This window comes from Vombatus ursinus, unplaced genomic scaffold (assembly GCF_900497805.2).
Source record: "Vombatus ursinus unplaced genomic scaffold, bare-nosed wombat genome assembly UNPS02004397.1, whole genome shotgun sequence".
NCBI lineage: Eukaryota > Metazoa > Chordata > Mammalia > Diprotodontia > Vombatidae > Vombatus > Vombatus ursinus.
Window position 1 is genome coordinate 6248 of NW_020944175.1, and position 15406 is coordinate 21653.

Genomic DNA, 15406 nt, shown 5'->3' on the forward strand with positions numbered 1-15406 from the left:
TTAAGTCAAATCCTATGAGAATAAGATTCACTCATTCCCTCTCACCTTCCCCTGTTTCCCCTCCACTGTAAGAGCCTTTTCTTTTCTGTTTTTTTTTGTGAGATAATTTACCCTGTTGTGTCTCTCCCTTTCTCCTTCTCCTAGTCTAATCCTTTCTCACCCCTTAATTTTATTCTCCAGATATGACCCTTTCATCTTCAACTCACCCTGTGCCCTCTGTCTATCTGTCTGTCTATCTATCCATCCATCTATCTATCTATATCTATATACATACATATAATTTTTTCCCTCCAACTACCCTAATACTGACAAAGGTCTCATGAGTTACAAATATCATCTTTCCATGCAGGAATGTAAACAGTTCAACCTTAATAAGTCTCTTATGATTTCTCTTTCCTGTTTACCTCTTCATGTTCCACTTGAGTCTTGTATTGGAAAGTCAAATTTCCTATTCAGCTCTGTTCCTTTCATCAAAAATGCTTGAAAGTCCTCTATTTCACTGAATGACCATTTTTTCCCCTGAAGAATTATACTCAGTTCTGCGGGGTAGGTGATTCTTGGTTGTAATCCTATCCCCTTTGCCCTCCGGAATATTATATTCCATGCCCTGCGGTCCCTTAATGTAGAAGCTGCTAAATCTTGTGTTGTCCTGATTGTGTTTCCACAGTACTTGAATTCTTTGTTTCTGGCTGTTTGTAATATTTTCTCCTTGACCTGGGAACTCTGGAATTTGGCTACAATTTTCCTAGGAGATTTCCTTTGGGAATCTCTTTCAGGAGGTGATTGGTAGATTCTTTCAATTTTATTTTGCCCTCTGGTTCTCAAATATCAGGGCAGTTTTCCTTGATAATTTCTTGAAAGCTGATGTCTAGGCCCTTTTTTTGATCATGGCTTTCAGATAGTCCAATAATTTTAAAATTCTCTCTCCTGGATCTATTTTCCAGGTCAGTTGTTTTTCAAATGAAATATTTCACATTGTGTTCTAATTTTTCATTCTTTTGGGTTTGTTTTATAGTGTCTTGATTTCTCATAAAGTCACTAGCTTCCAAGGGCACTATTCTAGTTTTTAAGGAAGTATTTTCTTCAGTAATCTTTTGGACTTCCTTTTCCATTTGGCCAATTTTGCTTTTTAGGGCATTCTTCTCCTCATTGGCTTTTTGGACCTCTTTTGCCATTTGGGGTAGGCTATTTTTTAAGGTGTTATTTTCTTCAGTATTTTTTGGGGGCTCCTTTAGCAAGCTGTTGACTCATTTTTCATGATTTTCTTGCATCACTCTCAGTTTTGCCTCTACTTCTCTTACTTGCTTCTCAAAATCCCTTTTGAGCTCTTTTGTGGCCTGGGAATGATTCATATTCTTCTTGGAGGCTTTGCGTGTAGGAGGTTTGGCTTCGTTGTCTTTTTCTGGTTGTATGTGTTGATCTTCTTTGTCACCAAAGTAAGATAATATAGTCTGACTCTTTTTGCGCTGCTTACTCATGATCCCGGCCAACTACTTGAGTTGTAAACTCTTTGTTAAGGTAAAAGTCTGCTTCCAATGTGAAGAGTGTACTGTCCCAAGCTTTGGGGGTTTGTACAGCTGTTTTCAGAGGTACTTCTAGGGACCTGTAAATTTTCAGCTCTTCCAAGGTGGTATGATAAGGGGCAAGGTGTTTCCTCTCCACCGCCACAACAAGCTCCACCATGCCAGGGTTCCTCCTCACCCCAGGTCTTGGGCTGGAAATTTGTTTTATTTTGTTTTTTTGTGGGTTCTGCTGCTCTAGAATTTGTTTGGAGCCATTTTTACAGGTATTTGGAGGGGTTTGAGGGAGAACTCTAGCAAGTCACTGCTTTTCCTCCACCATCTTGGTTCTGCTCCCTATTTTGTAAACTTTTTGAGGATGGTATGATGCTTTATTCCCCCTTCCATCACCAGCACCACTGCTTCACACAAAGACACACACACAAAACTGGATTACATTGGTTACAATTTTTCTTGTAGTGGAAAATTGTTTAACTTCAGGAATGCAAGGTTCAGAAGATTTTAAGTGATTCCAAAGGTACTGTGTGACTGTTAAGTGCCTGTGGTGGAGGAATAGTTTTTGTACACCTGTTTAGATTTCTTTCAGGAGCTTACTTCAAGTGAAACTTTGGTCGATATACCTAGATACTTTGAGTTGACATCAAGAAGAATCTTGTTTTGTTTGGGGTTTTTTTTGTATATTTGTTTCATTTTAGATTTGGGTGTGTGTTTTTCTAAGTCTTTCAGAGTGTAAACATCTTGTAAATTTTGCTGTGTGGTTTTCCACTTCTTTCTTCACTCTATTCCATTTTATTTAGAACTGCAGGAAGATATCCAATTATGATGTTGAGTCAGATAAAGTGTGAAATGATATCCTTTCTATTTTCCTTATACCTAGAGGTTTTTATTTATTTATTTTTTTACACTGTTACCTTTTGTTAAGGAAATAAGTATTCCTATTTGGCTTTGAAATTTTTTGGAATATCCCAGACCACAAGGTTGTATTAATTTGGATTTGTGTCTTTTATGTAACTACTTTATGCTGACCCTTATACTAATACTTTTTATGCAGTGCAACTTTTGACTAAATAGATCTCTTCTGACAGTTTACAATTTGAACTTAGAGGATAAACAACATACTTAGCAGAAATGAAAAAGTCTGCACATAAGCTTTGCTTTTTATTTGCAATTATTTACAAAAATTGCCCAGATGCAGTTTATAGAGTTAGAGAAATAATGTTAATTGATATACAAAAGATTCCTTTCTACAAAGGCTAGGTGAACCTATTGCAAATAATTGTAGAGTGAGTTAACCTTAAAGAATGATCTTACTTTGATTATTTAGTTGACATGGGTGACTTAAACTAAGGGAATACTAGAGAATTAAATTTTTATGTGTAATAGAGCACTGTGATTTAGGTATTGGTGGAGATTAAAAAAAAAACAAACCTTAATTAAGACAGGATCTGTAGTGACTGTGGGTCGAGACCCACCCACAGTTTAAGAAGTGCTGAATGGTTCTAGAGTGGGAAAAGTTTAAGAAGCCCTGAGTAGGGTGATAATGACACATACACAAATAACTTACAAGATAATACATGATGAATTCATAAAGGACCGTGAACAAAGTCTTATCAATCGAGCATTCATTAAGCACCTACTACTATGTGTCAGGGACTGTACTAGCCACTGGGAATGAAAAGACAAAAAAAAAATGAAATCTCCTCAAGGACCTTATGCTTGAAGAGACCACATGTGCCTATTAAGTATATGCAGAAGAAAGAAAAATTTAATAGCTGGGATCAGGAAAGGATACTTTGGACGATGAGCTTAAGTTGCAAATAGTGTCACAATGTGTGTGAAAGCTTCGGGTAGTGGGCTTCCACAAGGAAAGAGTGGACATTTGAATTAGGTTTTAATAGATCCGTAGGAATTTAATGCCTGTTCTCAGAAGTTAATATAATGATCATTTGATATAACAGCATTAAACTTAATGGATACTGAGTTGAAGTGAGAACATAATAAATTGAAATATCTAGAGTATCTGTATGTTTTTTAAATGTGTTTATCACTGGAATGACTAACATTTTATGAAGACCTACTCTGTATAAGGATAAATGCTGAGGGGGAAAAGATAGATTGGGATCTCTTTCCTCAATAAAACTGCAGTTTTGGTGGGGAAGGTGGGACACATACACATAACTACAATAGAAATTTGAATGCAAATGCATAAGTACAGTAAGGGACTGTAGATACTGTGTTGCCTTCATCCCTTAAACAGTTCTTGAACAGGAGCAGAACAGTCAAATGTGAAGTGGTAACGGCTTGTGTTTTCATTATCAAGTATTTACATATGCTATTCGGGGTGGACGGTACAAAGCAAAATAACCCATCATCACAAATAAAGTTCGTTTTGTGTATTTTTAGGGTTACACTTACAGAAGTCTGGTATTCCTGTGATGGAACATGCTGTAAATCCCAAATCATCAGTGGTGTTTAAATCTGAGTCAAGCTTGGACAATATGGAAAGGAATTCCCAAGGTATTTACTTTTATTTAAAGTAGAAAACTATTTACATGTAATCATCAGAATGCTAGTGGAAAGACCTGAAAGCCAACTTCTGAACTCTAAAGTATGAGTTTAATATAAAGATTCTCTTTTCCATAGATGAAAACTTGTGTTTGTTTTTTGGTTGCTTTTTGCACAAATGCTCATACATAGAAAAAATATTGGTCAGAATGTAATTTGGTACAAATTAATATATCTAAATCTTGGCTTTGCCATTTACTGCACGACCAGCAGGCAAGGCATATCATTTCTTTGGGCCTTGGTTTCCTCATCTGTAAAATAAGAGAATCAGACTAGATCACCTGGAGGTTCCTTTCCAGCCCTCTGTCTGTTGTGTGCATGACATACTTTTTAGGAACAAATAATTTCAAAAGATTAACAGTCATCATTTTACTTTTTTTTAGGTTTGGATGACAAAGGTTACCCAAGCAATGATGACACTTCAAAAGCAATTAAACCCCCAAGTCAAGAGTTTAGGAAAACACAGGGTTTTCGCAGAACTGCCGTTGCTGAACATGAGGGTACAGGAGATGCTGAAACAGAGTCCCTCGATCGGCAACCACAGCAGCAGCAACAAAACCTCTCCGTTTGTCGAAGTGGGCGGCAGCCCAAACATACAGAAAGAGCAGAAGAATTTCTTACAACAGTTAGAAAGAGAGGAGGAAAAAAAGATTCAAGTGAACCAGCCTCCTGTTCAGCTACTGATGTAGAAACTGCTTCTGAAGGAAGTGTGGAAAGCACTCCTGAAACTAAAACTGGTCAGAAATCTGACTCCAAGAATGTTACTGGTCAGCCCACTGCGGTTACCAAAGGAAGAAAAGATGATGACACCTCTAAGAGTGACAGTGATGGATTGACGTCGAAAGGACTTGAAAATCATCTTAAAAGAAAGCGTGAACAAGAACCCTCTGAATTGACCCTGAAAGGTATACAGAATTGCCCAAGGAAGAAACGTCGTGAAGAGGATCCCACAGAAACGGTTGATGTTGAGGCAGGTAATACAGTGGAAACTGAGGTGCCCAGTAAGCAACAACCTGAGACAGTGGATCAAGTAGCTGTGCCCCAGGAGTCTAAAGAAGACCAGGATAGTAAGTTGGAGGCGAAAGCTCCTCAGGGAATCAAAGATGAAGAACCTGAAGAGTTAGCGAAGTGGAAACCTGAGTGTGATGTCTGTGACCCTGATCCATTATGTTGCCTATGTCAACAACCTCACAACAGGTAGGTAGTTGGTAGATGGAAAAATGTATGTTTTTGCCTTTAAGTTTATTCAAGTAAGAGAAGATTTCAAAGAGGCAGGCCTTACTGATAAATTCTACCATTTATAAGATGGTGATTTTAATCAAAAGTTAATTGATCTTTAAATGAGATTTTTTTCCCTTAATATTTCAGTTCCATAAATTGATGCTCATATTTGATTCTGTTTTTCCATATCTGATATATTTTTTAAAATTTTTTTTTCAGATTTATGATTTGCTATGACCTGTTAGAAGAATGGTTTCCTGGTGATTATGAAGGGATTTCTGAAGCTTGTGGGGAACTTTGGGAAGGGAATGGAGAAGATTGTATCTGTCCGGATTTCACCTTCCTGCAAGCACAGGATGAGACTACTTTGGAATCTGATCAGCAGGAAACTAAGTTTAGACATGAAAATGCTGATGGTACAGAACTGCCAAGTATAGGAACAATAGAGGAAAAATCCAGTGAAGATCAAGGAATCAAGGGTAGAACTGAAAAAGCCACCAATTCAAATGGCAAGAGCAAGCTCAAAATATTTCAACCTGTGAGTATTTTGCCATAACATTTTTAAAAGCTGGATTTTAAAGAATTGTGGTGTCAATTTCACACTTATTAAAACCCTTATTATTAAAACCATTGGAATTAATCTTCATGAAACTGATTATCTGAAACTATTATTGATAAGTAAATGTAAGCAAATAGTGGATATGGCTTAAATACAGCTCGTTTTTTATTTAATATTTATTTTTATTAGACCCATAGAAAAATGGGTATGCCACGGTTGCTGCTACTTTGTGACCATACTTCTCTCTGAGTAATTCTTACGACTTGTAATCTGCTTTATCGCAAAATCTCTTAGAGATGGGAGGACCACATTTCATTGTAATTCCAGAAATAAGCTAAAATCATCAAGGCCGTTAAGAATCAAAGCCACCTGGCATACAATTTTATATGTTAGCCAAAAAAAAGTCATAGTCTCATTATAGTCTATGGCTTCCTTCTTTCTTTAAAGGATTTTCACATAAAATTTTCTTATTTTTGAGGCCTAAAGCACATAGTTTAAGCTATCAAATGTGAGAAACAGGTTTCATTTGAATGAATTAGCTAAAACTAGAAAATGATAAATGAATTTCTCTAGAAATTACATGTGATTTTGCTTTTGGCTATTTGTGTATTTGCAAAAGTAAGTGCCAGAAAATGGGTAGGAGTATGAAAAATTCAGATTGATAAGTAATGACTAAATGAAGATAAAGTTTAGTGATTATGAAGGTGATGATATATACTTATATATGCTACTAGCATCACTTGACTGAAACAGAATAGTGCAAACGTGAAATTATAAAGTTCTTTAATAACTCTAATTAGGCTATTTAAATATATTGTACATTTCAATGTGCAGGTTATTGAGACTCCTGGTGCCACAAAATGTATTGGTCCTGGTTGTTCCAGCATGGCTCAGCCTGACTCAGTATATTGCAGTGATGATTGTATCCTTAAACATGCTGAAGCCACCATGAAATTTCTGTCTGCTGGCAAAGAACCAAAACCAAAAGTACAAGGAAAGCCAGAATTGAAACCTGAAGAATGCAGTCCTCCAAAATCTGGTGTTCAGGTAAGCTAGCTACTTTGGACAAACAGAAAAATGAAGTAGGGTTTTTGTTTTGAGGGAAAAGAAAAGCATACCTAAGTTATTCACAGCTAATATTGTTTCAGCTAATAGTTTGACCTTCTCTACCAAGCTTCTCATCAGAGCCATCAATAAGGAACAGTTACATTAGGTTTTAGTAATTCCTTCTCCTGTCTGCCTTGTAGTCAAGGGTCTAATGCGCTGGAGAAGGAGGCAAAATATAGGCCCTGCAACATATGTAGCTAATTAATCACCCTTCAGAGAATTGAAAATTATTTAATATACACATTGGATGGGTACCACATATAAGTCATAAATTGTTGCTAGTTTACACAAGGTTGTCTAAATTCCCATTTATTTACTAATTACAAAAGTGAGGCTTGGGCGCAGCTAGGTGGCGCAGTGGACAGAGCACCGGCCCTGAAGTCAGGAGGGCCTGAGTTCAAATGCGGCCTCAGACCAAACACTTGACACTCAGTAGCTGTGTGACCCTGGGCAAGACACTTAACCCCAGTTGTCTTTAAAAAAAAAAAAGTGAGACTTAACTATGTGATTTTAAAATAGGAAATTTAGAATTGTAAGGAATCCTCAAAGGTGTGTTTGCATAGATAGATAGATAGATAGATAGATAGTTAGATGTGGATGTATATCTGTGTATCCTAAAATCACAAGTCCTATCTACATTAAATGGTCACTTAGCCTGTATTTGAACACCTCCAATAACTTCTGGGGGCAGCCATTCCAATTTTGGACAGCTTTCATTTTGAGGAAATTTGTCCTTATGTTAAACTGAAATCTGCCTTCCTATTACTTCTGCCTATTGCTTCTAGTACTCCCTTCTAGGGCCAAGTAGAAAATTCTAATCCTTTCACATGGTGACCCCACAGATACTTAAAAACTTCAGTCATCTCCTTTAAAATAGTTTGACTTGTTCCAGTTTATGACTGTTCTTTCTAAAATGTGGCATCGAAAGTTGAACCATATTACTTTAGATTTGGTTTGGTCAGAGTACAGAAGGACTGCCACTTCATCCTTCTGTACTTGATACTTCTATTAATTGCAACCTAAGAGCATATAGCTTTTTGGGTTATTAGATCACAGCATTACATGGTAGTTTTACCCAACTAACATGCCCACAGGAACAGTATAATAAGAAACATTAATTGTAATAAAAAATTGAAATCAAGTATGTCGTATAACTTTTAGCCATTTTACAAATAGTGATTGAGATTTTACGTTATACAGGCAGGTATTAAAATTTCTTCTGTCCAGAAGAGGCCAGCTCCTGACAAAGAAGAAAACATTGCAAAGAAAACTATGGTAACGACACCTTGGAATGAAGGACTAGTTAAGGAAACAACTTCAGAAAACAGCATATCATCCTGGGTACTCGATCACAATTACAATGCAGTAAAGCCAGAAGAGACTGCTGCCATTTCATCATCACTGTCATATAAATGTATGTATCACACAGGGATTTGTCTCATCAATCCTTTACGTTCTGTTCTAAATAGCCACCCAGTTTTGGCTTGTCCAGGGTTTGGAAGTTTAATCATGTTTTTATTCTGCTCTTAAACACTTTCTTCACTTTCAACAATTCATATACATTTATACATCTAAGGAGATTTTCAAGGTCCAGTCTACTTCTTAGTCTTTTGTGACTTATTTGTTTTGAGAAAAAGAAAATGTGAATACACCACACACACACACACACACACACACACACACACACACACCATTCACAAAACATAGTTGTTCACACATGGTTGCTGAATGTTTGTCCTTGATTGAGTTCTTAAAACTATTTTCAGTAGGGGGTAAGTATAGTAACGTCAACAGATTTTGCCTTAATAGGTTCAACACATCATCCATGTTCATCAGTGCTCAATACCAACCATAATTTTCTTGCTGTACTATTAGCTTTCTTCCACAGAAGTCCCCTAACACTTCATCGTGGTGTGGAGGTGACCTTGAGTTCTTGAAGGTTATGCCGTTCAGTGGTGGAATGCAAGCTCTGGCAGCCCCTACCAAGCTAGAAAGGCTTTGAGAGTGTGGGCCCAGCGACGGACGGACTGTATGTCTGCTGTCTAAGGACCAGCCTAGCTAAATTAGGAGAGGTTCTTTGCCAGATTGGCCATAGGCTGACGAATTTTTTGGCCACAGTTACTCACAGACCATCTACCAAGTGCTAGAGGGGTTGGGATCTGTGTCGGGGAAGAAAGCACTCAGACCAACAAAATCACAGATCTTTAAAGTACATTTAACTTTTTTATTTTTATTTTATTTTTTGCATGTGTCAGCAGCACATAATCATCAGTTCTAATGATCTGTACATTTTGGAAACTTTCTGCAAATAACCTGAGATGATGCTCTGCTTATATCAGAGATTTTCAGGTTTAACTTTTTATTTCTTACTGGGCAGATGAGAGGGTTTTGTTTATTTTTTAATTTTTTTTATGGTACTTTTTATTTTTTTTTTTGTTTTCAACATTTACTTCCACAAGATTCTGAGTTCCGAATTTTCACCCCATCTTGCCTCTCCTCCCACCCCAAGATGGCATGTATTCTCAATACCCCTTCCTCTAGTCTGCCCTTCCTTCTTTCTCTCCCCCTCTTTTCCTATCCCCTTCCCCTTCAATTTTCCTGTAGGGCAGGATAGATTTCTGTACCCTATTTCCTATATTTCTTATTTCCCAGCTGCACGTGAAAACATTTTTTTTAAACACGTGTTTTTAAAACTCTGGGTTCCAAATTTTCTCCCTTCCTCCCTCCCCACCCACCCTCATTGAAAAGACAGGCAACTCAATATAGGCTATACGTGTGCAGTCATGCAAAACCCTTCCATAGTAGACATGCTGTGAAAAACTACCTCTATTTCCCTTAATCCTATCCCACCCACCCATTTATTCTGTTCTGTCTTTTGACCCTGTCCCTCCTCAGAAGTACTTGCTTTTAATTACCCCCTTTCCCAATCTGCCCTCCTCTCTATCATCACCCTACTCTCCTATCCCCTTCCCCCCCATTTTCCTGTAGGGTAAGACAGATTTCCATACCCAATTGAGTGTGTATGTTATTCCCTCCTTAAGTCAAATCTTATGAGAATAAGATTCACTCATTCCCTCTCACCTTCCCCCGTTTCCTCCTCCATTGTAAGAGTCTTTTCTTTTCTGTTTTTTTTTTGTGAGATAATTTACCCCGTTCTACATCTCCCTTTCTCCTTCTCCTAGTATAATCCTCTCTGATCCCTTAATTTTATTCTCCAGATATGATCCCTTCTTCTTTTTTTTTTTTTTTTTTTGGTTAGGCAATGGGGTTAAGTGACTTGCCCAGGGTCACACAGCTAGTAAGTGTTATGTGTCTGAGGCCGGATTTGAATTCGGATCCTCCTGAATCCAGGGCCGGTGCTGTATCTACTGCACCACCTAGCTGCCCACTCATATGCTTTCTAAGGAGTTGCTGGGGAGCTAAATTGGCAGTAAAGGTTTGAATAGTTGGCCTATTTCCACTGCCTTGTGAGGCTCAAATGAATAAACACTTTGTAAACTTTTATGTGCTATATAATGGTCTGTTATAGCTAATTTATCTTGTCGCTTGAAATATGAAAGAAGCCTGTTAAAAGTATACTTGACCTAGAGACAGGAAGAGAAGACTTGGGTTGAAATCTGGCCTAAGACGTACTGGGCATGTCACTTCTCTTTATCTCAGTTTTGTCTGTAAAATGAGGTCAGTAATAGCATTGACGTCTCAGGGTTTATTGTGAAAACACATTAAGATTTTTAAAGCTCTGTGACGACTTTAAAGCGCTACATAAATGTTAGCTATTTGTAATTTTATTCAAAAAATGGTTTTCCTATATTAATGGAGAGTTAACTGATTATAACATAGAATCCATCAAGCACATATTTAAAGCCCTCAGTATGTGATCTAGAATGTTAAAGCTGCAAGACCCTTCTTTATTCCAGCCTCCTCAGTTTCTAGATGAGGAAACCAAGATCTGGAAAGTGAAGTGACTAATAGGTCAGCACAGCTAGTCAATAGCAGACTGGACTAGTACCCAGATTTGTAGACTCCTGGTATTCTTACCTTTCTGCCTCCTAATTTTGCCTCCTTGCATCCAAAAATTAAAACTATTGGAGTAAAGTTTTATTGCACTTTTTTAGGGTGGCGTTTCTTTAGAGCTTTTAAAAACTTTATGTTGCAGGGGACTTTCAATACTTTCTCTAAGGAATCAGAACTTTTTTCTAACCTTAGATATCACTCTATAAGGAATTTAAGACTAAAGGTCTCTTTTCTAATCGTGTCAGTAATACTTCAAGTCCCATGCATTATATTTGTGTTTAAAAGGGGTCTGTTTGCAAAGTGGTATCCAGAAATTACAAGTCCACAAAATTTTTTCACATTAGTTAATGTTATTGATTGAAATAAGTCAATAATACAATTAAGATCAGGTTGGTGATTTGATTATTTTTTTTAAAGAATGTTCTTTAAATTATTCGTGGAACTATTTTATATTTTCAGGTTCCAACTTAGTTATACACCTGAATCGTGGCAGACTTACTCGTGCATGATGGAAGCCCATCAAAAGTATTGTTTTGTGGTATTTGAATGTTCTAAGAATACTTTATTATAAAAATAACTCATCCATGGGTATTTTCTTTCCACCTAATCTACCATTCTGTCTACATCACCATTTATTTAACATCTTTAAAAATTTTAAACCCAATACAAGGGTACCTACACCGTTTCGTTATTTTACTTAAATCTGTAGTACCACATCACAGTGCAGTGTTCCCCGGTTTAGTAAAAACTGGCAAATGTTTATAAGTAAACTTAAAGTATAGCAGGGCACTTTCTCATTTGAGGAAGGTAAAGTTAATCAATTTTCAGCGTGGTGCCTCACTTTTTCTTTTGATGGGTGGGATGAAAGGTGATAATTTTACACATTTTATATTTTTAAAGTCATCCGGGAAAAAGTAACATCAATATTTCAGAGTGACATTGCTAAAATTCATAGACATAAAATGGAGAAAGGAATAACCAAATGAAATGAGTTTGGAAGATATTTGGATGCAGGTTAAGATGTTAGACTATAGTGTTATGTTTATGTTAGATGATTCTGATTTTCGATAAGTTGCACACGTAGTTCATAAAGTACTTTAATACTATATTCAAGAATAAAAAAATCTTGAAAACATCATTGTCAAGATTGGAGGATAAAATTGCTTTTATTAATGAATACCCTCTCCTTCAGCTACTAAACTTAGCCCAAAGATGTCAAGTAAAAATTTTAAAGAAATTGGGCGCGAGGCACCTGCAGCTTCACACTTCAGCATGTGAACACAAGGGCCTGCCACCCCAGCAATTTAAAGACAGGGAAATTTTTGTTATACACATAGATGTTATTCTGTACATTTATAAGCAATTATAAATTTAGTGAAAATTTGTTGGTTTTCCCCCATTCTCTTTTCCTCCCTCCACCCTCGCTAGAAATCATCTCTCCTTCTCCAATCTGTTTTGACCTCCTATATAGTTTTAAGCACATTCAGGGCAGAGGTAGTCACTTCTTATGGCTAGTACAATTACTGCCTGTTGAAGTCTCATCCTGTGTTTAAAGCTCAACCCTTTTTACCTAAAATATCTTTTTTAAAGATTAAAAAATTTTTAATTTTAAAAAATTAAGCCCTTTTAAAAAATTAAGCCTTACTGCCCCTCCCACTCTCTCCTCTCCGGCCCCATCAGTAGCACTTTAATTTTCACCTTTTGTGGACACAGATTTCATTTTGTAATATAGCTATTTGTTTTATCTGAATTTTTGGTCGTAAGACAGATGAACACAGTGTTGTGCATGAAGTAGACGGCAAGGTTTTCAGTTGAATTTATTAGTGCTTGCTATGCGCAGAGCATTGTGAATAAGCGTGATTTCCCTAAAACAAGGTACCCTAAAGATTACTGGAAATAATCTGAGTGAATGTGAGTGATTAAATATAGGAAGAAGGCCCTTTTCAACTGAATAGACGGTGTTGGAGAGTAGACTTCCTGGCACATTTTAATTTAATGTTCTTTGTAGCTGTGAATTAGATTTTATTAGCCCATCCTCCCAGGTCTAAGCAAACATTGAGTTTACCCAGGTACTGTTTGGTCTGAAGGTGAAAATCCTTTCCACTATTTTCATTTCCCACTATTGTTTTCCTTCTGCCAACCTGCTCATTAAATGTATTCAGGAAGACTGAAAGTATGGATATATCACTGTACTTCACGTAAGTTTTTCTGGTCAAGTCCTACTAGCAGCTGTTTTACCAAGGATAAGACCGTATAGATCACACAAAACCTATGCAATTAATAGTATTTTGAATTATATGGTTTGTTCAGGAATATCCTGGATATATGCTTTTACAAGAAAAAAAAAGTAGTTACAATAAAGCTAGATTTAATACCATTGTTCAAAATCGCAGTTCTGGCCCTGTTTTGCTATAATCTTTGTTATAAAATTTAAAGTGCTAGGTTCAAGGACAATTATCCATTTTTACTCCTCCCTGTAATTTCTTTTGCACTTAAGGATACTATATGGTGTATTGTACGCATAGTATAGCAGACAATGGAGGGTTCATTCAAACAGCCCCAGATTTCTCGTCAATAAAATGGGGAAGCATTATTTGCCATATCAAGCTAATTGAATTGTGAGGAAAATGTCTTATAAACATCTTCAGAGCACTGCATTTTAATTTTGATGTAATACAGGAGGAAAGTAAATTTGGATAAATTATGTTCCCTAATATATGAGTAACAGCTTAGACCTGAGTTTTCAATTCTGACACTTGATTTAAAAAAAAAAAAGCTTTCCTTATGCGATACCTAATTCCCGTATGTGGTTTATGGCGCACTTTAATTTTAAGTTATATTGTAATTAAGATAACTAGTATACTAATTTCCTTCTGTGATAAAGAATCAAATCATAACATATGTAAAACATCCTTTTAAAAGTGGCATTGTAATAGAGAATTTTTCAGAAAGTATTTTCACCTGTCCCATTAACCTTTTCTGAATAAACTGATTAAAAATCACAATTAGGAATTTATGTATGTAAAAGATCTTTCAAAATGAGCTCTTGATTTTCTTAAATCCATTTCTATGGAATTAAATTATTATATGCATTCTGATAATGTGAAGTTTTTAATTTTAGAATTCCCTGGGGATTCTGATGAAGGTTATGCTTTTCTGTCTCATTAACTATATAAGATGGGTAACATGTCAGCCTCAGAATAAAATAGAATACATAGCATTTCTGACAGCCCCAAAGAGAAAGTGGTTATATTCATGATTATTACAACCATTGAATTACGCTGTTCTTTGTCATTGTTAATTTTAAAGTAGTATACAATTATTTATAACTAAATAGGAATAATACATAGTTGTTTCATACCACCATAGTTGTTAAATGTTATAACAATTTTCCACAACCTGTGAAAGATTTGAAAATTACTGGGGGAAAACTGTATTGGTCCAACGTCCATATTTTAAATTTGATTGATATCTTTATACGGAAGCAATTTGAAATCGTTAGAGGTCATCAATTTTGTGAAATGTCTTTGTCTTCATATTACTTTTATGCTCAGAATTGAATTCTTTTCTTAAAATTCTTTCTGTAGCAATACTAATGAAAAATGTAGATTTTGAAACTTTTCTCTCCCTCACATTTCCAGAGTTCTTTGCTGAATACTTACTGTTTAGTGTTACTTGAGCTTCATTCTATGGTAATGGAGAAAAAGAATTATAAAAATATTCACCGTTTTTTAAATATTTTTTTCTCCATTACCATAGAGGAAATATATATTTACATATTTAAGTGATGTTCAATTTTTTTTTGGTATGTTACTGCTTACCATGTTTTTTTTTTTCTTTTGTAGCCATGAAAGAAGAGAAAAGGATGGAAGATAAAATGACCACACCCCTTCCTGTGACAAAGGAAGTCATTCCTTCAACTTCCGCTTCTGTTACTGGCAAAGAGACCTCTACTTTGCCGAGAAACATAGTCCCAAAGAAGTCCCCTTCTTTTACTAACGCTTCAGTTACTAAGAAAGCCACTAACAAGTCACCTGGAGACTTCAAAGGTGTCATCCCCAAAAAGTCATGGTTGTCTGGCAATCTAACAGGCAGTGTTTCAAGTACCAAACAGTCAGTGTTGGTTTCTGCTTCCACAGCATCCACTTCTAAAAAATTACATGTTTCGTCCACATTAGCTGGAGGGCCTAGAAAACCAGTGCCCCCTTCTACTAGTCCTGCTTCCTCATCTACTCCAGGAAAATCAGGAGCTACTTCTTCCCAGTCACAACCTATTTCTCAAATTCGACAAAATATAAGACGATCCTTAAAGGAGATTTTGTGGAAAAGGTGGGATGTTTTGCTTTTTTTGTGTACATAACTTCAACTTATACCTGTACTCAATTATGCTATTACCTAATAAGGTGGAAATATTGGAGAA

The 15406-nt window shown here is 36.2% G+C and overlaps 1 protein-coding gene across 1 annotated transcript in view; it reads left to right on the forward strand.

Annotated features, from left to right (window-relative positions):
- Positions 1–3955: 3955 nt before the first annotated feature.
- LOC114023163 (death-inducer obliterator 1-like) overlaps positions 3956–15406 on the forward strand; it is a 30458-nt gene continuing 19007 nt past the window's right edge. Inside the window, 6 exon segments of the mRNA XM_027835691.1 lie at positions 3956–4037; positions 4469–5282; positions 5526–5844; positions 6700–6912; positions 8173–8386; positions 14832–15315. Coding sequence (XP_027691492.1) covers positions 3956–4037; positions 4469–5282; positions 5526–5844; positions 6700–6912; positions 8173–8386; positions 14832–15315 — 2126 coding nt within the window.